The sequence below is a fragment of the Rosa chinensis genome, chromosome 3 (assembly GCF_002994745.2).
Source record: "Rosa chinensis cultivar Old Blush chromosome 3, RchiOBHm-V2, whole genome shotgun sequence".
NCBI classification, from domain to species: Eukaryota; Viridiplantae; Streptophyta; class Magnoliopsida; order Rosales; family Rosaceae; genus Rosa; species Rosa chinensis.
The window spans coordinates 23,968,672-23,993,687 of NC_037090.1; the positions used below are offsets into that span (position 1 = coordinate 23,968,672).

The 25,016-nt window shown below is 37.0% G+C and overlaps 1 protein-coding gene, 1 long non-coding RNA gene and 1 pseudogene across 2 annotated transcripts; 2 read left to right on the plus strand and 1 right to left on the minus strand.

Annotated features, from left to right (window-relative positions):
- The window catches only part of LOC112194328, a 79,263-nt pseudogene extending 60,562 nt beyond the window's left edge, over positions 1 to 18,701 (plus strand).
- On the minus strand, positions 13,454 to 14,644 carry LOC112192226. Its single transcript, XR_002933429.2, has 3 exons — positions 14,269 to 14,644; positions 14,029 to 14,098; positions 13,454 to 13,927 (listed from the first exon to the last, which is right to left on the minus strand). It is a non-coding gene; the product is annotated as an uncharacterized LOC112192226 (long non-coding RNA).
- A 2,331-nt stretch (positions 18,702 to 21,032) lies between the features above and the next one.
- Positions 21,033 to 24,143, plus strand: LOC112192203 (receptor-like protein 33). Its single transcript, XM_024331854.2, has one exon. It carries the CDS (start codon positions 21,033 to 21,035, stop codon positions 24,141 to 24,143), a length of 3,111 nt encoding a protein of 1,036 aa, XP_024187622.1.
- The last annotated feature ends 873 nt before the right edge of the window (positions 24,144 to 25,016 follow it).

Below are 25,016 nucleotides of genomic sequence, written 5' to 3' on the forward strand. Positions count from 1 at the left end.
ATTAATGATCATCAATGATAATTTACAAATGGTAGCTACCAAAGAAAAATCATTAAGGGCTGTATTGATGCTATACCACGTTTCACCATGAATGTCGACAAAGTATATTATTGGCCAAATTGGAAAGAGGCAATTCCAATGAAATTGAATATTTGAAACGTGATGAAATACTTGGACCTTTAACCCTATATGGTACAAAAGGGTATTTATCAAAAGTGAAGATAAATCACTATGACACAATGTCTATTTATAGAGACATGAGATTATGAATATCTTCCCTTATATGAATGACAATTTTCTATAAGTATAGTGTTACATATAGTTGTTATATTGACGAGAGATTTATGGCACCTTGTTATCATATATTATGAATATCTTAAAGATACATTGCTAAAAGCAAAGTTTCATTATAAGCGCATTGCTTATCAAATCCTTAAGGGATTCAAATACATGAATGATTCAAATGCTAGTCCATGAAAGGTTGAAAGAGCCTGAAGCTCACTCATGGAATCAAAGAGTCTAAAGCTAGCTCATATGTACTCATTTCGTTCTAGTCAACGAGATCTAAATTGCCTTAATGAGTATTATGAAGAGACTACTATTGAATTCGAATTATGAATATAATATTGCAACATATTCTAACTTTCGCAAAGTTATGAATAACTTAAAGCTCTTGAAGAAGCTTATATGAGACATATCAATACACAAAGATATTGATGTGTATGGCTAGGTATGCCATGATGATTTTTTCAATGTTTTAAACTATACAAAGTTAAATGTGTCAATTTCTTTATATTGTTTAGCTATTACTTTGTGTATGAATTTGAGCATATGAGATTATTTCTAACCTTATCATACGAGGTAAGGCTTATTGAAAATCGTCTAGCTTTGTTGGTATTGCTTAACCTTTTCAGGTATGAAAATCTGTGATGAGCCCCTATATGCAAAGCACAAGTGGTCTCACTTCAGTGATAGACACATCAAACCACTATACATGGTACATGTAGCTTATCGCACACATAATTAAGGCTTGCAACAATCAGGGGGAGATTCTCATCAGGAGGAGCATCCAGAAGCATGCTACCTAGGATATATGCGCGTTGTGCTCTTTTTGTCCTTCGACCAGGGTTATTTTTGTCCCATTGGGTTTTTTTTACATGGCAAGGTTTTTAACGAGGCAACAATAAGCGCGTCCAATATCATCATTCATTGGTAGACATCCAAGGGGGAGTGTTGTAAATATTATTATCTATATGGCTGTCCACGTAAATACTCATTAGTTGTGTACTTTGATGTAAACCCTACATCTATATAAAAAAGGCTAATGAGACTGAATGATATACTTCTACTTCCTCCTTACTATTCTCTCTCTATCTTCTCCCTACTTTATAACACTTTTGTTTTTATTTTGTATTTTTGTTTTTTTTTTTTTTGTTTTTTTTGTATTTTTCTTAACCTAGTACTATAAATATTGTGGAGTGTGAGCATATCGTTGTCTTAGCCTTTTATGTAATTTGGCGATTGTAATATATTTTCTTTGTTTGAACCACATGTGTTTGGTTAAAAAGCGCTAAGATGCACTACTTAGGTGTTGGATATAAAAGTCGCGGTCCATTCCATAAAAAGGCGGATTTACATTCCATCTTATACTAGTTCCTTAATATGCATGTGCTTCGCACATGTCAATTGACATTTTTTTTGTTATCTGAGAAAAAAACCACAGTTTTAAACAAATTGTCAAGGATGTTTCCTATTTATGTGGGAAACTTGTTCTTGTTTTATGGAGATAATACATTTCCTTTTATTGTCATTTAATCTAAAATTATTGAATTACTATTGCTTCCTCACGTATAAATAGTTTATTTAATCAATTTGATTAAGAAGGGGCATTTTGGATAGTTCAAAAATTTAACCATTCTTATAGAATTGGCTTAAATAATAAAGGTTGACTGAAAATTAACAATTGAATTCCTGAAATAATGTAAGAGCATGAATTTATAATGTCATGTGTTGGCATGGGAAAATTTTAATATTAGTCAGATAAATCGGATCGTAATTCTTTTAACTTCTTGAGGGATAATGACAAACTGAGAGGATCGAATACATAATGTTCCATAAATTTTAAAGGATTAAAAAGTTATTAATCATGACCCTCTCTATTTTAAAGTAAACAGGATGTTAACTAAATTTTTAACCGAACAAATGTATTCTATTTTTGTGGACTTAGTGTGTCTTTTTTTTTTTTAAGTAAGCAGTTGCCCTCAAGGCTTGATTAATGAAATTGCAGTATATATGGGAGGGGACATGGTGCCTATACTTCAAACTACAATACGCATCAAGAGAACTAACTGAAATAATAACATAAGTCTTCTTAGAAGTTAGAAGTTGCACAAAAACATTTGAGAGGTGTACGTTCACAACTTCACATCAAACACAATTACACAGGATATTATGTAAGTACTCAAGTACTAAATATGAGAATCAATCTGATAAGAAATTTAATTAGTAAACCACAATATATTCCTACTAAACAATGTCTACAGCTTTCAAGATTTTTTTATTTTTTTTTTCTCTTTAACCCTTAACCCACCCTACCCTTACATATGTCAATGAGAAGAATACGTATATCAAAAATAAGAAAAAGTTAAACAAAAGAAACCTTGTGCTAAACAATGTCTCCAGCTTTCAAGATTTTTTTTTTCTCTTTAACCCTTAACCCACCCTACCCTTACATATGTCAATGAGAAGAATACGTATATCAAAAATAAGAAAAAGTTAAACAAAAGAAACCTTGTGTTTAAGGAAAACTGAAATTGGGAGAAAATTGAGTCGTGCTATCATTGATAATAAGGGCCTCTTTATATAGAAGATTACAAGGTACAGAATCAGAGTTGTACAAGGAAAGATAATCATACAATTAATCAGATATCTATGAATATTTCCGAGAATATCTCTAATTCTAAACCCTATTACAACTAGGTCAAGTAACCTAGAGTTTGAGCCAGACACATATTCTGGATTTACTTGAACACCTTGTTAATTTTCAACTAGTTTACCCAAAATTGAATAGGTTCGATCACAAAACCTACGGTGCTGTGGATTTCAACTTTTTCCTCCCCTTCGTCTAGCGCTTAACATTTGCTAGACTCCAAACACACCCTATGGGTGTGGATAATTACGTGAAAAGTTATTTCACAGAATGTGGAGAAAATTGCTGTACATATTTTGTTTTTGATTTTTTTTTTTGTTAAATTTATTTTGTTTTTCTTTTATTTGTGAATTGACCATTTTGTCTTTCTCAAATATTTCAGTTAAAATGTTTTTTAATATTTGAGGGATATTTTGATAAAATTTTTCTATTTTGGCTTACAAACTCTCTTCTCTTAATAATAGTATAGATGTCCTTTCAAAAAAATAATAGTATAGATAAAATATTGTATAGTGTGAGCAGGTAATTGCTCTGTTTTGTTTTGTGATATGGTGATTGTTTTCGTTTTTCAAATATACTACCATCTTTACAAGGTTAGTGCTAAGATTTTCTATTTTTGATCAGTGGCAATGCCAACTTCTAGTGAAACTGCAACTTGCTCAAGAGCCCAAAACCGCCGGAAAGCAGTATGCCCAAAAGGCCCTTCGTTGTACAAAGCAGGTACAAGAAGTAAAATACATACCCGTCGTTGGCTTGGAGCCTTCGACATAAGCAATCAACCATGTTCCTCTCTCTCTCATTTCCCTATTTCTGAGACCAACAACCAAACTGGGTATGCATCTTTTCTGTCTCTCATATTTGTTTCTGAGTTGGTTTCTGCAATTTGTTTTCTGGCTTTTGTTTCCAAAACTTGGCCCTTCAAAGTTCAAATTGCTTCAATTTATTGTGATTGCGGAATTATGAGGGCTAAGAAATCTGAAGCTAATTGCCTCTCTCTCTCTCTCTCACTTCAAATTTCCTAGGTTGGGTTTGGTATTTCTGATTGGGTATGTGACTTCTGGGCCATTCAATATTCAATGTATTTGAAAATTGAATTAGTTAGATCAAGAATTGATGAGTGATGTTGGTTCTTGTCCGGCCAGATTTAGTGCCAGTAATACCGAGAACGATGAGGGTTAATGCAGCTGCTAATACCGAGAATGAGAATAGAGAAGAACAAACTCCAATGTGGCAATTTGGTGGCTTTCATTTTATTTTTTTGGGGTCAAAGGGTGGTTTTGTTTGTCAAGATAGATATGCTACTTGAACAGACAGCGTAATATTGAAAATTATTCATACAGTGTGATGGTTTATTCAGGTCCCGAGCAATCAAAACTACAGAGTTGTGAAATTTCAGTTTTCTGTTTTCTTTTCTATGTGTTTTTAAAGAACAAACACAAGTTATTTGAATGTGCGGAAGAAGGAGCAATTTCCTGTACTAAAAATAGTCTATTGTTTTGTTATTTTTGCTTTATCAGTAACCAAATGTGGCTTTACAGTTTCATGGACTCCTGGTTATTAGTTAGCTTAAACAATGACGACTTTCTCACTTTTAGGGTTTTGTGAGTTTTAGGTGAAATTTCTTGTTTGATATCGGTAACTTTTGTCCTGTAAAATTTTCATCTCCGTCCATTGAAGTTTAACTTAATGTTTTATTTCTTTTGGTTGATGTTAGGTTTGGCAACAAGGTGCTTGAAATGGCTACAGCGACCTGCCAACCTCCACCGCCGTATTATAAGCTATACAAAGATTACTTACAAGATCTCAAATCCGCTCCTGAGCCGCCGCCTTCAATTGAAGGGACATACGTTTGCTATGGTGCTAATTACACCGTATGCTTTTCCTATTCTTTACCTTCTTCTCCACATTTATGTACATATTGTAAATTTGATATCTGAAAGTTGCTTTGTTGCTTAATCTTTGGATACCATAAGTATTGTCGTAACTAATTATAGTTTTTAATTATCATCTGGAGAATGTAATGCGTCATTTAGTTCCTTAACCCAGGACTGCAATGTTAATGCATTTGAAGTTGCAGGTTTTGACTTTTGACTATTGAGTTTTTGGGGATAATCCTTTAACAAAATAAGCTTATTCTTCTAGATTATTGTGTTAATGTTATCAATGTCTGACTTGCTTCCATTATTTCCTTGTAATTTATTTCTAACAAAGTTTCATGTTTATTTTATATAGACGGGTGACGTCTTCCAAGCTTGGAAGAACAGGGAGTGTGTCAACTGTACCCAAAAGGCCCAAATTGGCACGTCTACCTCCGGGCTAGTTTAACCGTTCTCTTTTTCTTTCTTTCTTTCTTTCTTTCTTTATTTTGTTTTATTGTTTTGTTTGAGAAGAAAGAATCTTTATTAAGACAAAAGCTTAGTGTACATGCAGTGGACGAGTAGTTCACACTAGTTTAGTGTTTGTGTCCTGTGAAAAACTACATTTGATGCGTAGGAATTGATTTGAATATCTTGATTCAATCACCTATATAGCAGTTTCTCCTTAGGGTCAGTGGAATTAGGTAACTGATATTTTTAATAAAAAATTTAATAAGACTCTTCTCTGGCTAAGCTGCAAGACTGGCAATACTTGTGGGTAGAAACGGACTCGGCAGTTGTCTTGAGGTATTTTGCTTCTCCAAAACTGGTTCCTTGGCGACTTCGGGTGCAATGTTCTAACTGTTTGGCTCTTGCAAGACATTTGCATCTCCATGTTTCTCACATTTTCAGGGAAGGGAATGCTCCCGCTGATACTTTGGCTAACTATGGAGCGTCTCATGAGGGTGGTAGCATGTGGACGTCGCTGCCTTCTTTTTTGGTTGCTGACTTTGGCCGTGATTATTCATCAAGGCCAGCATATAGATTTTCATAATGTTCCCAGGTTGTCCTATGTCCTCACTGTGTGCTAGTTATGCTTCTTTAGTTATGATTGTTTTCTTTTGCAATTGCCAGGACTTTTCTAGAATGTTCCTAGGTGGTGTGTTTCTTCATTTTTCCATGTACTTTGATGTGGGTTGGCTTTGGTTGTGTCCTCCATCCCTTTGTACTGTTTGTTTGAGGTATCAATAAATTTCCGAGAGAGGGCGATGAGTTAGTCCTCCTCTCGTTTTTTTTTTTTTAAAAAAAAAAAAAAAAAAGATACTACGTTGGGAATCTTCACTTGTGTTATGAGGCTGAGAGGTATTCAAATATGTTACATATATAAAAAATTCTTATCAGGAACTATTGAATGTTTAGGCAAGAGAAGTAGCAACCTTTAGGAAATGTTCATCCACATGTCCAACTTATTAACCTAATTTTCCTAGCCTTTGGGAATGCCCGCATCCATACTAAATAGCATCTTGATAGATCAGGTATTGATGGCCAAACTGTGATTACCAGAAATAAGGAACTTCTAGGGAATGTATGAATTTCTTGACTACTTGCGGGTATTGTGATAGTAGTTTTGTTTGGTTTAGTTAGAATTATTATTTGAGATAATTCTCTGCAAGAAACGAATAGGAAGTTAGGAACCGAAAGTTTGTATGTTGGTGTAAGTTTTATTGAATATTGGCTTTATTTAATTGGTGGGCAAAATCCAATTGAATGGCCCATGGTGATCACGTGGGCAAGGCCCCTAGGTTAATTAGGATAGGATATATATATATATATATATTTATATATATATATTTATATATATAAATATTATATATATATATATATATATATGTATGTCTAGATTAATTAGACAACACACATATATGCCGCCAGTATTGCAAAGAGAGAGAGTTAACTAGGTTATTGGTGTATTGGGTTTTTGGATGGAGTTTATTCTCAAACTCTAATTGTATTCTCTCCAATTGATTATAGTGGAATTTCTCGCCGGCTCCGAAGTGGACGTAGCTCAATCACATTGATTGAGTGAACCACTATAAATTCTTGTGTTCTTGTGTTTGCTTTCTTTTTCGTTATTTGGTCGCTCATCTAGTTCCATATCAGTATTGTGTTTGTTACGCTTCCGCACAACAAACTGGTATCAAAGCTCTGGTTCTGAATTGAGAATTGATTCATTGATTGGAAACCATGGTTGACGAGAAAAAGAAAGGGACTGAGTCTTCAGGTTCTTCGCGTTGGTCGACTTCCAGGCCATCAATTGGTAATGCCAAATTTGAAGTTGAAAAGTTTAATGGTACCAACAATTTTGGCATGTGGCAGTGTGAGATGATGGATGTCTTGTGTCAACAAGAATTGGATATAGCTCTAGAAGATAAACCTGTAGACATAGATGATGTAGAGTGGGCGAGAATTAACAAGTGGGCTTGTGGTTCTATCAGAATGTGTCTTGCTAAAGATCAGAAATTCTTTGTCATGAAAGAAACTTCTGCAAAAGCGTTGTGGAAGAAATTAGAAGACCAATATATGATCAAGAGTGCTGAAAATCGGTTTCACCTGAAGAGGCGGCTTTTTCGATTTAATTATCGATAGGGTGTTTCTGTGTCTGAACACATCAGTGATTTCAATAAGATACTTGCAGATTTGGCTAATTTGGATGTGAAAATTAGTGATGAGGATAAAGCGTTGTGTTTGCTAAATTCTCTTCCTGACGAGTATGAGCATTTGATTACAACTTTGTTGCATGGAAAGAATGATGTGAAATTTGATGATGTGTGTAATTCATTGATAAATAATGAGTGCAGAAAGAAAGAAAAGCAACTTCAGAATGTTTCAGGTGAAGAACTTGTAGTGAGGGGCAGAGCTGATGAGAGAAAACCTACTGGAAAAAGAGGTAAATCTCGTTCCAAGTCAAGAACTAAATTTCCTGCAAAAGATGAGTGTGCTTTTTGTCGCAACAAAGGTCATTGGAAGAAAGATTGTCCTAAGTTGAAGAATAGAGACAAGAAGGATTCTGAAGTGAATGTTGTAAGAGATGATGAAGATGACGACTTTGATTTTGCTTTGAGTTGTTCATCAGCTTTTGAAGATTTTGAAGAAGAAGAGATTGAGTTTGCTTTGGCTAATTCATCTGTAGTTGGTTATTCTGACAAGTGGATTATGGATTCAGGTTGTTCACATCATATGTGCCCTAATAGGGAATGGTTCTCTACTTTCAAGGAGTTGAATGGTGGAGTAGTTTTGATGGGAGACAACAGTCCTTGCAGAACAAGAGGGATTGGTACAATTCGTCTCAAGATGCATGATGGAGTAGTCAGAGAGTTAACTAATGTCAGGTATGTTCCAAATTTGAAGAAAAATCTTATCTCTTTGGGAACTTTAGAATCAAAAGGGCACACAATTACATTGAAAAGTGGAGTTGCTAAAGTTGTCTCTGGTTCACTTGTGATGATGAGAGGTGAAAGGTTCAGAAATTTATATTTTCTACAAGGGAGTACAGTGACAGGTGAAATAGCAATATCTAAGACTACAGATGATGATGATACAGACAATACAAAATTATGGCATATGCGTCTTGGACATGCTGGTGAGAAAGCAATGCAGGGATTAGTGAAGCAAGGTCTATTGAAAGGCGCAAAGACAGGAAAATTAAAATTTTGTGAACATTGTGTCTTGGGAAAACAGACTAGAGTTAAATTTGGCACCGCAGTTCATCAGACTAAAGGTACTCTAGATTATGTTCACATTGATGTATGGGGACCTACCAAAACTGCATCTTTGGCAGGTAAGCATTATTATATCTCTTTTGTTGATGACTTCTCTAGAAGAGTATGGGTGTACACCATGAAGCATAAAGATGAAGTCTTAGATATATTTGTGAAGTGGAAGAAGATGATTGAGACTCAGACCGGTAGAAAAATTAAGAGGCTCAGGTCAGATAATGGTGGTGAATATAAATCTGATCCGTTCTTGAAACTATGTCAAGATGAGGGCATTGTGAGACACTTCACAGTTAGAGAGACACCACAACAAAATGGGGTGGCAGAGCGCATGAATCGGACTTTATTGGAGAAAATTCGGTGTATGTTGTCTAATGCTAGATTAGGCAAAGAATTTTGGGCTGAGGCAGTTGTGTATGCAAGCCACCTCATTAATAGGTTACCTACTGCTGCACTTGAGGGAAAAACTCCCATGGAGGTATGGTCCGGTAAACTTGCTACTGATTATCACTATTTACATATTTTTGGTTGTCCTGCTTATTTTCATGTCAAGGAAAGCAAGCTTGATCCAAGGGCCAAGAAAGCTATATTCTTGGGATTTAATGAGGGTGTTAAGGGATTCAGGCTTTGGTGTCCAAATGTGAAGAAAGTTGTTGTAAGCAGAGATGTAACTTTTGATGAGGCTATTATGGTTGATCAGAACAAGCAGAAAAATTCTGAAGAGCAGAGAATGACCGTAGAGAGTTTCCAGCAGGTGGAGTTAAAAGAAAAAATTGTTGAAACTTCAATTGATCCAGTGAGTCCTATTGTTGATTCAGATGATTTAAATATTGAGGACATGAGTGTTGAAGTAGAGGCTCCAACCCAAGAGCCTACACAACAAGATGGACCAATTGCAACTACAAAGGGAAAAAGGAATGCTAAAAAGCCAGTTTGGCTTAATGATATGGTGACTTATGCACTTCCAGTTACTGAAGAAGAAATTCCTACTACTTATGAAGAAGCTGTCATACATGCAGATTGTGTAGAATGGGAAAAAGCTATGGGTGAGGAGATGAAGTCTCTTCACAAGAATAAAACATGGGAGTTAGTTCAGTTACCGCATGGCAAGAGAGCAATTGGTTGCAAGTGGGTGTTTGCTAAAAAGGAAGGATCACGGTACAAGGCTAGGTTGGTAGCCAAAGGCTATGCACAAAAAGAAGGAATTGACTACAATGAGGTATTTTCTCCTGTTGTTAAGCATTCTTCTATTCGTATTTTATTGGCCTTGGTTGCACAGTTTGATCTGGAATTAGCATAGCTTGATGTAAAAACTGCTTTCTTACATAGTGAATTAAAAGAAGAGATATATATGACTCAGCCAGAAGGATTTAAAATTGCTGGTATAGAAAATTGGGTCTGCAAACTGCATAAATCATTGTATGGTTTGAAACAATCTCCAAGGCAGTGGTACAAGCGGTTTGATAAATTTATGTTCGGTCAGAAGTACACTCGGAGTCTTTATGATCCATGTGTTTATTTTCGCAAGCTACAGGATGGGACCTTCATTTATTTGCTCTTATATGTTGATGATATGTTAATTGCATCTAAGAGCAAGGTGGAGATAAATAAATTAAAATCACAATTGAGTGGTGAATTTGAGATGAAGGACTTCGGAGAAGCTAAAAAGATTTTGGGCATGGAAATTGAAAGAGATAAATCAAGAGGCAAAGTTTGTTTGTCACAGAAGCAATATTTGAAGAAGGTACTGCATCGGTTTGACATGAATGATAAATCTAAACCTGTAAGTACACCTCTTGCCTCTCACTTTAAGCTTAAATCTACTATGTCTCCTAGCACAGATGATGATATGAAATATATGGCTAAAGTTCCTTATGCTAGTGCTGTTGGTAGCTTGATGTATTGTATGGTGTGTACTAGACCGGATATTTCACAGGCCTTAAGTGTGGTGAGCAGATATATGCATAACCCAGGTAAAGGTCATTGGCAAGCAGTGAAGTGGATTCTACGGTATATTCTTGGTACTATGGATGTTGGATTAGTTTTTCAGCAGGATAAGACAAGTCAATGTGTTGTTGGATATGTGGACTCTGATTTCGCAGGTGATTTGGATAAGTGCCGATCTACTACAGCTTATGTGTTTACTCTTGCTAGTAGACCGGTGAGTTGGAAGTCGAATTTGCAATCTACAATTGCTTTGTCGACTACAGAAGCTGAATATATAGCAGTAACAGAGGGTGCAAAAGAAGCAGTTTGGCTTCGTGGTTTACTTGAGGACTTGGGAATTATTCAAGAATATGTGGATATTTTTTGTGACAGTCAAAGTGCTATTCATTTAGCAGAGAATCAAGTTACTCATGCTTGTACTAAACATATCAATGTCAAATTTCACAAGATTCGTCAGATGGTGGAGGATGGTGATGTTCAACTCCTCAAAATTGGAACTGCAGATAATCCTGCTGATATGTTGACAAAGTCAGTTCCATTGAGCGAGTTCAAGCATTGCTTGAACTTGATTGGTGTTTGTAGAATTTGAAATTCCCTACGGGGATGTCGGAGCGGCGATTGGTTTTTGAAGTTCTGCTTTGGAGAATTTACATCAAAATAAAGCCAAGGTGGAGATTATTGAATATTGGCTTTATTTAATTGGTGGGCAAAATCCAATTGAATGGCCCATGGTGATCACGTGGGCAAGGCCCCTAGGTTAATTAGGATAGGATATATATATATATATATATATATATATATATGTATGTATGTCTAGATTAATTAGACAACACACATATATGCCGCCAGTATTGCAAAGAGAGAGAGTTAACTAGGTTATTGGTGTATTGGGTTTTTGGATAGAGTTTATTCTCAAACTCTAATTGTATTCTCTCCAATTGATTATAGTGGAATTTCTCGCCGGCTCCGAAGTGGACGTAGCTCAATCACATTGATTGAGTGAACCACTATAAATTCTTGTGTTCTTGTGGTTGCTTTCTTTTTCTTTTTTTGGTCGCTCATCTAGTTCCATATCAATATTGTGTTTGTTACGCTTCCGCACAACAAGTTTGTATGTTGGTGTTTTATATGTATGTATGTTAGTACTTGATTGTTTTCGCAATTGATTAATTATTATTATTTTTTTGGCTGTTCCCCACTTTTCCATTCTGACAAAAGTTGTGCTATGTTTTAGATTTTAAGAAGGAACTAAGGTCCCTTAACTGAGAATTGCAGCTGCACATTTTGGAACTCGCTGATATTCTCGTGGAGAGACCATCACAATATGCAAGGAGAGTGGAAGAAATTTCTCTTATATTCAAGAACTTGCATCATCTTCTGACTCATTGCGACCCCATCAGGTAAGATATATTGCGTCTTATAATATAAGTTGTTGGGTTGTTATAAGGGACTACTTTCCTTTTATTTTTGTGTCTTTATCATGCAGGCTAGGGCAACACTAATTCACATTCTAGAACATCATATAAAACGACGTAAACAAGCTGTTGAGGATTTAAAGAGGTATGCTTTCAATAATTATTGACAAGCTTAATGCGCATTTGACGCTGAAATATTCTACTTTATTTTTAAGACAATTAAAAGGTAATTGTTTTGCCAGTTGGGATTTTAAATGAAGGTTATAGCTTCTGTCACCTTTTTGATAGAGTAAGATAGTAAGATTGCTTAAACTTTTGCAAAGATATGTTTAATCATTTTGCTTAAAGTTTTGCAAAGATATATATATGTTTAATCATTCTCTGGTCTTAGTGGTGTTTGATTACCATAGAAATGAAAACCGGAACCTGTCTATTTGTTTCTTGTTTGCTTTAAGGTTTACTTCAACCTGCCTTACTTCAGAACTTTGCTTATTGATCTCAAGGTGTCATTTGAGTTGGTGCCAACAGGTTTCATGTTTTTTAACAATTTTTTTTTTTGAAAGTTTTCCTGTCAATATATGGAGCCACCGACAAATTGAAAATTTATTTGTTCCAATATTGATTAGAAAGTTTTCCTGTTGTTTGGAAAGTGTTTACAAAATCTTTTAAAACGACTGGGACTGTGACTGTGACTATGCTTTGTTAAAAACTGCCATGTGGATTTAATGCCACGGAATTATTTGTGACCATTGTTTGACTTTCTTGCTTAGGAGGAGAGGAAGCACATGCACTTCTGAAAGAGTCCCTTGAATCGTTGGAGGATACTGGTGCATCTCTTATGTTGAAATAGGGAGTGCTTATGTATGTTCCTACTCAATGATCAAAGCCTCTTAGACAGTTTCATCTAATACCTTTAGGGATGGTGTCAAAGTTTCTCGGACAGACAACTCATCTATCAGAAAGTGCTGGGTTTACCTTTCTATTCTAAAGTCGAACGGAAAGGAGTCCATCTAACTGTTATTGAATGACGGTATTCAAGCGTTAATTCAAATGACATGGATAGATGGAGGATAGATTAGATTCATTTCAAGTGGCCACTATTATGTTCTATAGCTTTGTAACTTTTACTCATCTAATGTCAATTGCAGTGAATTCTGACAAACTGAAGAGACTATTTACACACAACCCTACTGCAAAAATGCTATCAGTTTGTGATAACACAGTACATGTTGGTTTTTGGTATGTTTGACAGACCATTGACATTAAATGGCTAGTCCACCTTAATAGGGCAGGGTGCTGGCATGGTGACTTGGTGTTGTCCATTTCCCGATGGATGCAACATTGTAGTAATCTGGATTCTGGAAAAAGGTGAGCATTGTGTTTCTCTCTCTCGACACTTCGGGACGTCTTACTTAGCCCCATCGAACCGACCATGCTCGTCGTCCTCCTCCTCCCAATTACATACCCAAATCTTTAACTTAACCACTCTCTCTCTCTCTCTCTGAGCAACGTAACATACAGAAAACCCTAGAAACACTACTACAATTTTTGGCAATGGCCACATACACATTCGTGACATATTTGGGCCAAAGGACACACATGTGCGTGTCTATTACCCATTGCCACGCTGCAGCCACATTTTTTGGGTCAGTGCGCTGTAGAGGGGTTGCTTTCTCCTTAATTGTCTCAGCTTAATTGTCTCAGTTTTGTTGTGCGTGGCTTCTTTTGCAATTCTGACATGGTGGGACCAACGGGTAGGAATCAGAGTTTCAATTGCTTCTTCTTTTCTTTTTTTTTTTTTTCTTTTTTCCGGTCAACAATTGCTTCTATTCATGGTCCAGTATCAAGTCCTGTTGCTTCTTTGCAGTTCCGAAATTGAAATTGATTAGATTCTTGATATTATTCATTTTTTTTTCAACTTTCTGGGGATGGATGGCTGAAATCAAGTTGGTGAGTACAAGGGAAGCAAATAGAGCAACTTCAGTCTGCAATTGACTTGGCCGAAATCTGAAAACAGAGGCGATCCATGTTTAAAGCTTGAATCTTTTGAGTGTCCAGGTCCATAGATCAAGTTAGTGTTGAAGAAACAAACAAGGAACAGAACTCACCGATACCAGGATCTCAATGATGATCTTCTTGGGTTCAATCACTACCATGGTTTCAGCCTCCTACTCAGTGCTGAAATTGGGGATCTTGGATTAGAGATGATAGGCATAGACCCATACAAAATTCAATCAATAAGCCATAACCGGAAAACCATAGACAACAAAAATCATCCAATTTTTCTCCCGCATATATATCGAATAGAGCCATCAAAGAAAATAAAATAACAAACACTAAAATGGTACCTGATAGTGTTGTCGCTGGAGCTTCTCCATGGTCTCGGGTTGAAGCACGAGGAACGAGTTTTAATGGTCGATGGCTTCTTTCATCCGAGGTGATTCGCAACCTCGCTCTCTACGAACACAGTATGAAATCTCTTCAATCCCTTGCTGCAAAGAAAAACCACAATCGCATAAGAAATCACAATCCCTAATTCAAAAATAGAGGGTAGGTTAAATTGATAGACCAGAGTTGAATCTGATAGGGGGATTCGGGATCTATTCCTTACGATTCAGACTATCCAGGTTAATTGATCATGGTGAATATGGAGTAGTAAGACGAGAGAGAGAGAGAGAGAGAGAGAGAGAGAGAGAGAGAGAGAGAGAGAGAGAGAGAGAGAGAGAGAGAGATGGTTTATTTTTCCAGAAGAAGAGAAAGAGATGAGTCTGAGAGGCTGAAAATATGGGTGTTGATCAATTAAAGGTGTGGAGTGTGGTCATCCCTGTTCGTGACGTGATCGAAGAGAAAAAAGACTGTAAGATTAGAGCCCACAGACAAGAAAACCAAAATAAATATTAAATAATTGGTTTGAATAAAAAAATAAAAAGAAAAAATATTAAATAATTAGGCACCCATGTTTTGTGCTTGTAGGTGGAGGATATAGACACCAACATTGGATATAGCGGTGGGTATGAGGTCCATATCCACAATTTTTTAATTATGTGGCAATACGTGTGGCCTTTGCCCACATGTGTTGTGGTGAAAGCCATCGTCAATGGCGGTCTCCGAGGAGGAGTATTCCTCCGCCAACTCCAGATCATCCTCGTCCTCCACGGTCCAGCACCTCTCACTACCTCTCCAAGTGCCTCCTCCACGGCACCGTCGTTCTCCAGGTCCTCCACGGTCACATCCGCTTCCCCAGCTCCCGCGACATCGTTTTCGGCAAGGTCTTCCCCCCCCTCTCTCTTTCTCTCCGTTCTCATTTTAGTTCTGATTTTGTTGGAATTAGAAACAGAGAAGATCTGATATGTGATTCTTGACATTTCAGGAGAAATCGATAGAGTTGGTGATCATTGGTGAAAACGGGATTGTACAGTCTGTGTGTGAGCAGCCTGTGTTTGGCACCATTAAAGACATTGCTGTCCTACCTTGGAATGACGGATTCCGAACCCGAAACCGCCAGGTGTCTAGCTCAATTCAACGAGTTTCAGCCTTTTGTTTCGAGAATTAACTATTACATTGAGAAAAATAAATTTTGTGCTCTTGTTGGTGTAGATGCCGGGCAAGGATCTTTTGGTGGTTGTTTCGGATTCTGGGAAGCTCTCGGTTCTATCTTTCTGCAATGAAATGCACAGGTGTATATGCATTTTCTTTGCTTTGTTCAATTTTTGAATTAGTTACTTCTTTATGAACTGTAACAATAGAAACCAAAGCTTAAAATATTAGCATTTGCAGTGTCCCGATTATGCTTACCGATGAATCTCATTTTCTTTCTTCTCTGCTGCTTATTCTTATCACACTTCAAAATGTTTGTGTAGGTTTTTCCCTGTGACACAAGTTCAACTTTCTAATCCTGGAAACTCGAGGAATCAGCTTGCAAGAATGCTAGCCATTGATTCAAGGTAAGTCACCATTGCTCAAGCTCTGTATGTTGTTTGTGAAACATAAATGTATTTGTAATATGATTTTAAAAAATAAAAAAATACATACATATATATATATATATATTGTATTTTTCTTCGGGGCTAATAAAAAGGAGAGGGAGAGAAAATTGGTAGCAAAGAGTTGGGGTCAGGGGAAAATAGAATCTGTCACAAAAAGAAAAGAAAAAACACCAAACTAAAAAAGATAGCAACTAGCAGAAATAAATTCTAAAATAGCAAATTGACATCATGGTAAAAGCTAGGGGAGCAAATTGGCAATTAAGCCATGAAAAAATATCTATTTTTCTAACGAGAAACGAGAGAAAAATAAGAAAAGAAATCAAGAAAAGATCTTAAACTCGTAAACAGAACCATTCAATAAAATTCCGGACTCTGATACGTGGGCCACAGTCTCTGTACTCCCAATCACATTTTATGACTGAATTTTCTTTTTATTTTTTTTGTATTTAAAAAAGAAGATGCAAAATAAATAAGTAGAGAATGTTCCTTTTATATCGATGTCAGATATCATCTGTTGCTTCTTGCTCTGTTTCTGCGAGAGAACAAACACCAAGACAAGAAACATGCAATTTTCGTGAAAACCCTAACTGGGAAGGCCATCACTCTCGAGGTTGAGAGCAGCAATACTATCGATAATGTCAAAGCCAAGACCCAGGTAGTCTCTTGTCTCTCTCTAATTTTGAACTTTTTCATTGATTTCTCTCTTTGTTTCATATCAACCAAATATATAATTTATCGAAATGATTTCCCACAACACAATTAGGGTGTGGTTTTCTTGTTGAAGTTGGGATTGTAATTTGTGTATATGATCGTGTTTGTCAGGTTTTTTTATCAGATGGGTTTGTAGTTATCTCAGCCTTTGTTTTTTTTTGTTTTTTGTTTTTCTGTTTTTCTCTGAGACTGAAGGATCTTTGGGTGTGGTGAAGAGAAGTTGGTCTTGGAAGAATTTGATAGCTACGTTTAGGGTTTCTGAATTGAGCTATTGGCCTGTCTATTTGATTTTTCAGGTTTATTGTTATTGTTAAAGAAAATCGCTGATTTGTTTTTTGCCAGAAATTGGGCCTTTTGAAAGATAAAGGGTGATAGACTAGATTGTCAATCAATGATTTTCCCTTTCCCATGGCTTAAAGAGTTGCCGTTGATTTTTCATTTCTAATTGTATGGTTAAACCCCTATGTCATTAGTTTTCTGTTTGTGCTGTCCAATTAGTGCACATAGTGTCTCGCATTGTTCAGCAATTTGGTTGCTGTACAAGTATTTGATCAATGATCAGGTCTGTGTAGTAGCTACTTGGAACAGTGAACTGATTGATATACATGATGGCAAGAAAAAAACCTTAGTGTTATCAAAGAACTACTTATCATGACGAAAGCAGTAGATGTATAATGTGAAATTTTATGATCAAACATGGTTTTTGGCCGCTGATATCTGCTGTTTCCTTGAAATCATCCTTAATTTACATTTTCCTTTATATGCAGCCATGCAATACACCCTTGTATTCAGAATAAGGAAGGCGTCCCTCCTGATCAACAGAGATTGATTTTTGCCAGTAATTGGAAGATGGTAGAACTCTAGCAGATTATAACATCCAAAAGGAGTCAACTCTTCACCTGGTTTTGAGGCTGAGGGGAGGAACTATGATTAAGGTGAAGGCTCTTACTGGGAAAGAAATTGAGATTGATATAGACCCGATTGACACCATTGGCCTAATCAAGGAAAGGGTTGAGGAGAAAGAGGGAATTCCTCCGGTGCAACAAAGGTATTTGTTTCTCTTTCTTCTCATATTCAATCTATCTAAAGTAATAAGTTACTTGAACTTGAGTTACGTCTGGTTTTGTACTTTTATCTAGCTTCAGTATGCATTAAATGTTTCTAAATTGAACTCTTAGTTTAGTTAATTTTCATGCCTTATATCATCCATGGCAATGTAACATCGTTTATGCTTTGCTGCCTATTGAGTTTCTATGAATTGAAAAAGAAGAAATATGATTGATCTGTTTCAGAGATTTGGTTGCAAATGTGGCAGTGAGTAATGCATTGGTTAGTGTTTGGTTGTTTTTGACCACTATCAGAAGTTGTATCAACATTGGCTCATTCTTTACTTCAGAAAGGCTCTCATGGTTTTCCGCAGAACTAGATCTGTTCGGTGGCCAAGATTATCTTGACCACTGAAGGTTTGTCGAGTTATGGTTGACTTTGCTTCAATTCCTATTTGGGACTATTATGTGCTCCGTTTCTTGGTTACCATATAATTGGAGTATATGCACATTAACTTGACAACTGTTTTGGGATATCACCTGCATTTTGATTTTAATAGCTGAAGAGGACTTGCTAGAATGAAGTCTTATTAAGCAGCATGATTGCTGCATTATTATTCTTGTCTTAGTTAATAGCTTCACGTGTTTATGATACTGGCCAATTTTCAAGAGATCAGCACTAATGAGTTTTAAATCTCTGCAGGCTGATTTATGCTGGCAAGCAGCTTGGAGATGACAAAACTGCTAAAGACTATAACATTGAGGGTGGCTCTGTCCTTCATCTAGTGCTTGCACTACGTGGTGGTAGTCTATAAATAGTATCTTAGTATTGTACCTATTGATCGGTTCAGGCAAACTCTTTCGTGAAGGCTTTATCAAGTCTTGATACTCAAACATTTGAGTTGCATTACATGGCAGAAACTTGTTTGACATAAGTATTGGTGTTACATATTGCACTTTTACCTTTCTGCTCTGTGATGTTCACTGTCTATGCTCTCTTGCTTTTATTTATACAAGGTTAGCTTCACTTGGGCAACAGATTTTATCATTCCTGACTATTTTCTGCTTGTGGATGATCTATGAAACATGGTGGCATGTACTCGATATGATACTTGTGTCAGGAAATTAGATGAAGTATACTTTTCAGAAGGAATGTGATAATTTCTCGAAGTAATGTGATAACTCTGCACTAGTGATTATCAATCTATGAAGAGGAGCTGTTATCACACTGGAAAAGTCTAGCTACGCACATTCCAATAAGGCTGTGTAGAATTGAAAGAGTGTGATTCAGCATTGACATTCTCAGAGATGGCAGACTGAAATGATTCTGCAATGGAATTATAACAGTATAGTAATCTGGGCAATCGAAATCACACAGATCTGTTGTTAACTTTTTGTTAATGACACATTTTTTATCCTCATGTTTGTTGCGATCTAAAGTTGGCCTCAGATGAAGTTACAACTTGGCACATGACAGAACATGTAATATTTAAGAATGCACAGCTGCACGGAGAGCATACATAACATTCATTGTATCAAATTAAAAGACTAGAAATTTAAAACGACTGCTCATGGTCATTTTCAGAAATAGACCAATAGAGCTGAACCTCTATTTGGAAAAGTTGGTCATGCTCTCTCACACAAGCAGCAGACATTTTTAACAGCATTGGTATCTGTATAACACATTAGATTACAAGCTTTCCATTTTTTTCTTCAGGCACAGAAATCTTCCAGCTTTGGAACTAATCCTTCTCAAAACCCAGAAATTCATCGACACTTATTATCAGGACCACTGAGCACGTTGAGTGCGACTTGTTCCCTTTTTCCTTCCACCCAGTTTTCCAGCTGGTTGCAGAAAGATGGGAAAGACTTCCAAGTCAAGCTTGTGTGGAAAGACTTCCAAGTCAAGTTTGTGTAGAAAGACTTCCACACAAGTGCCATCGGTCACCTTGTCTGTATGTCTGTATGTCTGAATTATTGCCAAAGCCCTGGCCTTGCCTACAAAATCGCAGATAGACAGGAGAAGACTTCAAAGTCAATCCAATTACAATTCTTAGAAATTTGAATGCGATACCTATCAGAACTTAATGTACTGCAAAACTTGTTGGAACCTCAAAGCACGCATCTACTTTCATTGCGTTTTAGTTTTCCTGGAAATTGCAGATAGATAGGAGAAGACTTGAAACTCAAGCCAATCACAGATTATCTCATGGAGGCATTTTGTTTTTTTTCCCCATTTCAAGTACCTTCTAAAACCCACCACAACCATCAACACTTTGTTAAAGCCCTCACTGCATTTGTTCTTGTGTTTAGAAGTTTGTTAAAAGAAATGACAATTTTTTACCTCCATCTCTTCCTTTTGCTATTGGTTGAAGAGTGAAGATCCCACATCAAGAAAGTGAATAAAAATTCAACTTACAAGTGGATGACTTATTCCTAGTTTTGCTGAGACTTTTTGACTTAAACTCTAACACCTAATAGAGACAATGCAGTAAGCCATGTACCACGCTTATCATTGCTTGTGTTACTAACCTCGCCCAGCAACAATCATCGTTCCATTTCATGAAAAGTCTCATATTAGATTCTTCTTCTTCTTCCTGCAAGCTCATAACTTGGAATTCAAGTACTGACTGTTGGTGCTGTTCTTGGCTAGGGGTAAGTTGCCCCTGAGTCATAAAATGTTCTTATTATCTAGTAAATTCTCAACATACTTAAGAACTGAAAAAAAGGAACGTTCTTATTACCTTTGAGCTTTCATCGACCAGCTTAATTAGCTCTGTATTATTCTGTAGGGCTGCAACTTCGGTCACTTTCAGACTCATTCCAGCCTTCCCCACATTCCCAACTATTCCCAAGTCCTCAAGCCCATTGCAGTGCAATAATAATATCCAAGGAAGAAACTTCAAACTCATGCATGGAAGGAATTTCTCCATTTCCTGCTGTATATGACTGTTGGCCAGACTGAGACAGTCACAACCAAGCCTTCCGAATATGCCACAAATACACCAGACTGAGACATCTATTATTGCTTTGAATGTATTGACTCATTCATTCTCAAATACACCACAAAAAACTATTAAAAATAATAATAATAATAATAATAAAAAATAAAAAAATTGCTGCAATTGCAGCTATCAAAATAATTGATCATGAGAAATATCTCTTTCCCAGCGTCTCATTTTTCTAGGAAGTTGCCCATCGATGAAGAGGAGAGGACTTGAAAGTCAAGCCCAGTGGCACAGATATTATGGACGCATTTTCCAATTCCATGACCTTATAAAGCCACCACCAGTCCACAACCATTATCAGTTCCCAATTATCACTTTCCCACACTACATTTGTGCCTGCGTCTAAACCTTTGCTTAAAACATGCCCACTCTGTTCCTCCATTTCTTCCTTTTCTTATTCACTACCACCGTCACTAACCTCATCCCCGCAGTTCACAGCAACTGCATTGAAGCCCAGCAACAATCATTGCTCCATTTCAAGAAAAGTCTTGAATCTGATTCTTCCAATCTTATCACATGGAATTCGAGTACCGACTGCTGTTCTTGGCTCGGTGTAAATTGCAGCACCAATGGGAGTGTTGTCGGTCTTGACCTCAGCAGGGAGTATATCTCAGGCAGCATTGACAATTCCAGCAGTCTGTTCCAACTTGAACATCTTCAGAGCCTCAATTTGGCCGAGAACGACTTCAATGGCTCTTCAATTCCATCTGCAATTGGAAAGCTTGCAAATTTGAGGTATTTGAATTTACATGAAGCTAATTTTTCAGGGCAAATTCTCATTGAGCTTGCACGCTTGACAAGGTTGAAGGTTCTTGATCTCTCTTCAAGTCACCTTTCCGAGCATGTGGGGTTAAAACTTGAGAACCCGAATTTAGGCATGCTAATCCAAAACCTTACAGAGCTTACAGATCTAAATCTTGATTTTGTAAGCCTATCAGCTGAGGGATCTCTATGGAGCCAAACCATATCATCTTCACTTCCAAAGCTGAGGGTGTTGACCTTGCACACTTGTGATCTTTCAGGCTCTATTCATGAATCATTTGCCAGGCTTGATTCTCTATCCACGTTAGTATTGGATGGAAACTTTATCTCTGGTCCGGTTCCAAAATTCTTTGCCAATTTTTCAAGCTTGATTTCCTTGAGTCTCTCTGGTTGTGACTTGTATGGAGCATTTCCCAAAGAGATATTCCAGATACCTTCACTACAGTATGTTGACGTAAGTTATAATTCAGAGCTTCATGGTTCCTTACCGGAGTTTCCAAAGAATGGATCTCTCGAAATCCTATATCTATACGGCACCAAGTTTTCAGGAGTCTTGCCGGACTCTATTGGCAACCTTAAAATGTTGTCTATCCTAGTCCTTAGAGATTGCAATTTCACAGGAGCAGTTCCAAAGTCACTGGCAAACCTAACACAATTGGGGTCTTTGGACTTGTCATCCAACAAGTTTTCTAGTCCGATTGATTCTATTCAATGGGACAAACTCATCAAGCTTGAGTATCTATACTTGACCAACAATCTACTCTACGGGAGTATTCCATCACCTCATTTTCCTATTTCCTTGCTGCAGTTACGTCTTTCTGGAAATCACTTCTCTGGTCAGTTGCTCGAATTTTCTAATGTCTCTTCGTACTCGCTGTACTTCATTGATTTGAGTAGCAACAATTTGCAAGGATCAATACCCGTGTCTATGTTTACTCTTCCGGAGCTTGATATGTTTTATCTTTCTTCAAACAACTTTAGTGGTTTTTCTTTTTATGGCCTTCAGAAGTCGATAGATTTTTTGTTTCTTGATCTATCCTACAATAGCTTGTTGTTCAATCATAATGGTACCAAGTCATGGCCGCCCTCCCTCCAGATTCGGAATCTGTATTTGGCTTTTAACAAGTTGAAAACATTCCCAAGTTTCCTGAAAAATCAATCTATTTTAGAGTCCTTGGACCTTTCACACAACCAGATTCCAGGTCAGATACCCATTTGGATTTGGGAGCTTCCTCTGATCGATACTCTAAATCTAAGTTGTAACAAGTTGGTAAGTCTAGAAGCTCCTTTACTTGGTTCTACATACCATCTGACCAATCTTGATCTTCACTCAAACCAGATTCAGGGACAAATACCACTGTTTATAAGTGGTGAGTATTTGGATTACTCAAGAAATAATTTCAGCTCTAGCATACCAATTGACATTGGTGATTTCATGTCTTCCACGTTCTCCCTTTCTCTTTCAAGCAGTAACTTGTATGGGGATATTCCAGAATTAATATGCAATATAAGTGTTGCAGTTCTTGATCTCTCTAATAACTCTTTGAATGGAATCATTCCCCAATGCTTGACTCAGACATCTTCGCTTAAAGTCCTTGATTTGAGGAGAAACAACCTTACTGGATCTATCCCCGATACTTTTCTTGAAGGTTGTAATTTGGAGACTCTAGCTCTGAGCAGAAATCAAATACAAGGTCAATTTCCAAAATCACTAGTCAATTGTTCAAGCTTAAAGGTTTTAGACCTTGGAATCAATCAAATAACAGATGCCTTTCCCTGCCCGTTGAAGACCATATCCACCATGCGTGTTCTTATGTTGCGATCCAACAAATTTTATGGACCCATTGGATGTCCTGAGACCAATGGCACCTGGCCGAAGCTTCAAATCATAGACTTAGCTCATAACAGTTTCAATGGTGAAATACCAGGTACATCATTGACAACATGGCGGGCAATGATGGTTGATGGAGATGATGACCGAAATTACCTTGGCTTTTTTTGGTCACAAGATGGTAGATTTGGGCTCTCTATGAGTTATGGAGATGCAGTAACAGCTACAAGCAAAGGTTTGGAGTTGGATCTGATAAAGATTCTAACTATCTTCACCTTGATTGATTTCTCTTCCAACAATTTTAGCGGATCAATACCCAAGGAAATGGGCGAACTGAGATCATTATATGTCCTCAATCTGTCCAGTAATGCTTTCACCGGCGAAATCCCATCATCCTTTGGTAACATGAGAAACATAGAGTCCTTAGACCTCTCACAGAACCACCTGAGCGGCCAAATTCCACCGCAGTTTGCAAATCTCAATTTCCTTTCGTACTTGAATGTCTCATATAATCAATTGACGGGAAGGATCCCAACCAGCACTCAGTTTTCGACATTTCCAAATACCTCCTTCGAGGGTAATAAAGGATTATGGGGGCCTCCTCTGACAGCAATCGTTATGCCACCTCCAACGTTTAATGGAAGCTCAAGTGATCCAAATTCTGGAGATGAGATTGATTGGAATGTTATCAGTGCTGAAATTGGATTTACATGTGGGTTTGGAATTGCCGTCGGGTCACTTTTGTTTTGCAAGAGATGGAGGAAATGGTACTACAGAGCTATGTTTAACATCCTGTTCAAGATATTCCCTCAGCTGGAACACAGATTTGGTAATCACAGAAGGCATGTTTACATAAATCAAAGGTATTGGAGACGTTGAAATGGTTAGGCAGACCAAGCATGCAGCTCTACTCCATTATGCTGGAGACTCTCCTAGTGTTTTTTTTCTCTGTATTTTCATCACATGATTATAATGTAATTGTTTTTTTTCTTTTGTTGTAATGTTTTTTTTTTTTTTTCTTGGTCTGGTGTTTTAATCTATGTTGTAATCGTTGTTGCAATGTAATCACTTTAACATTTATGAAATATTGTGTAGTGTGAGCAGGTAATTGCTCTGTTTTGTGATATGATGATTGTTTTCAAATATCCTACCATGTGTACAAGGTTAGTGCTAAGAGTTTCTATTTCTGATCAGAGGCAATGCCAACTTCTAGTGAAACTGCAACTTGCTCAAGAACCCAAAAACACTGGAAAGCAATTGGCCCAAAAGGCCCATCGTGGTACATAAAGAAATGCCACTCAGCAGTTGCTCTCGACATAAGAAATCAACCCTCTCTCTGCACTTGCCCTCTCATGTTGGTTCCGTATTTCTGGTATGCATCTTTTCTGTCTCTCATGTTGGTTCGATTTTGTTTTCAGTGTTTGTTTTGGAAAACTTGGCACTTCAAATTGGAGCATAAAAAGGCTTAAATCTTGTTTGCCGAGGGCTAAGAAATCTGAAGCTGATGGGTATGTGATTTCTGGGCCATTCAATATTCTATGTATTTGAAAATTGAATTAGCTAGATAAAGAATTGATGAGTGATGTTGGTTTCTTGTCCAGCCAGATTTAGTGCCAGTGTTAAATTGATCCTGTGAAGTGCATTAAGTAATGAGATATATGCACTGCTATTTTCAGTAGGAACTGTTAAGGAACTCACAGAGGACTAATTCATATATGTGATCTCTTATGATTCAGATAGCTAGCTATTTTA

Coding starts and splice junctions, on each gene's coding strand:
- LOC112192203 (XM_024331854.2), top strand. CDS start 21,033: ATGCCCACTCTGTTCCTCCATTTCTTCCTTTTCTTATTCACTACCACC.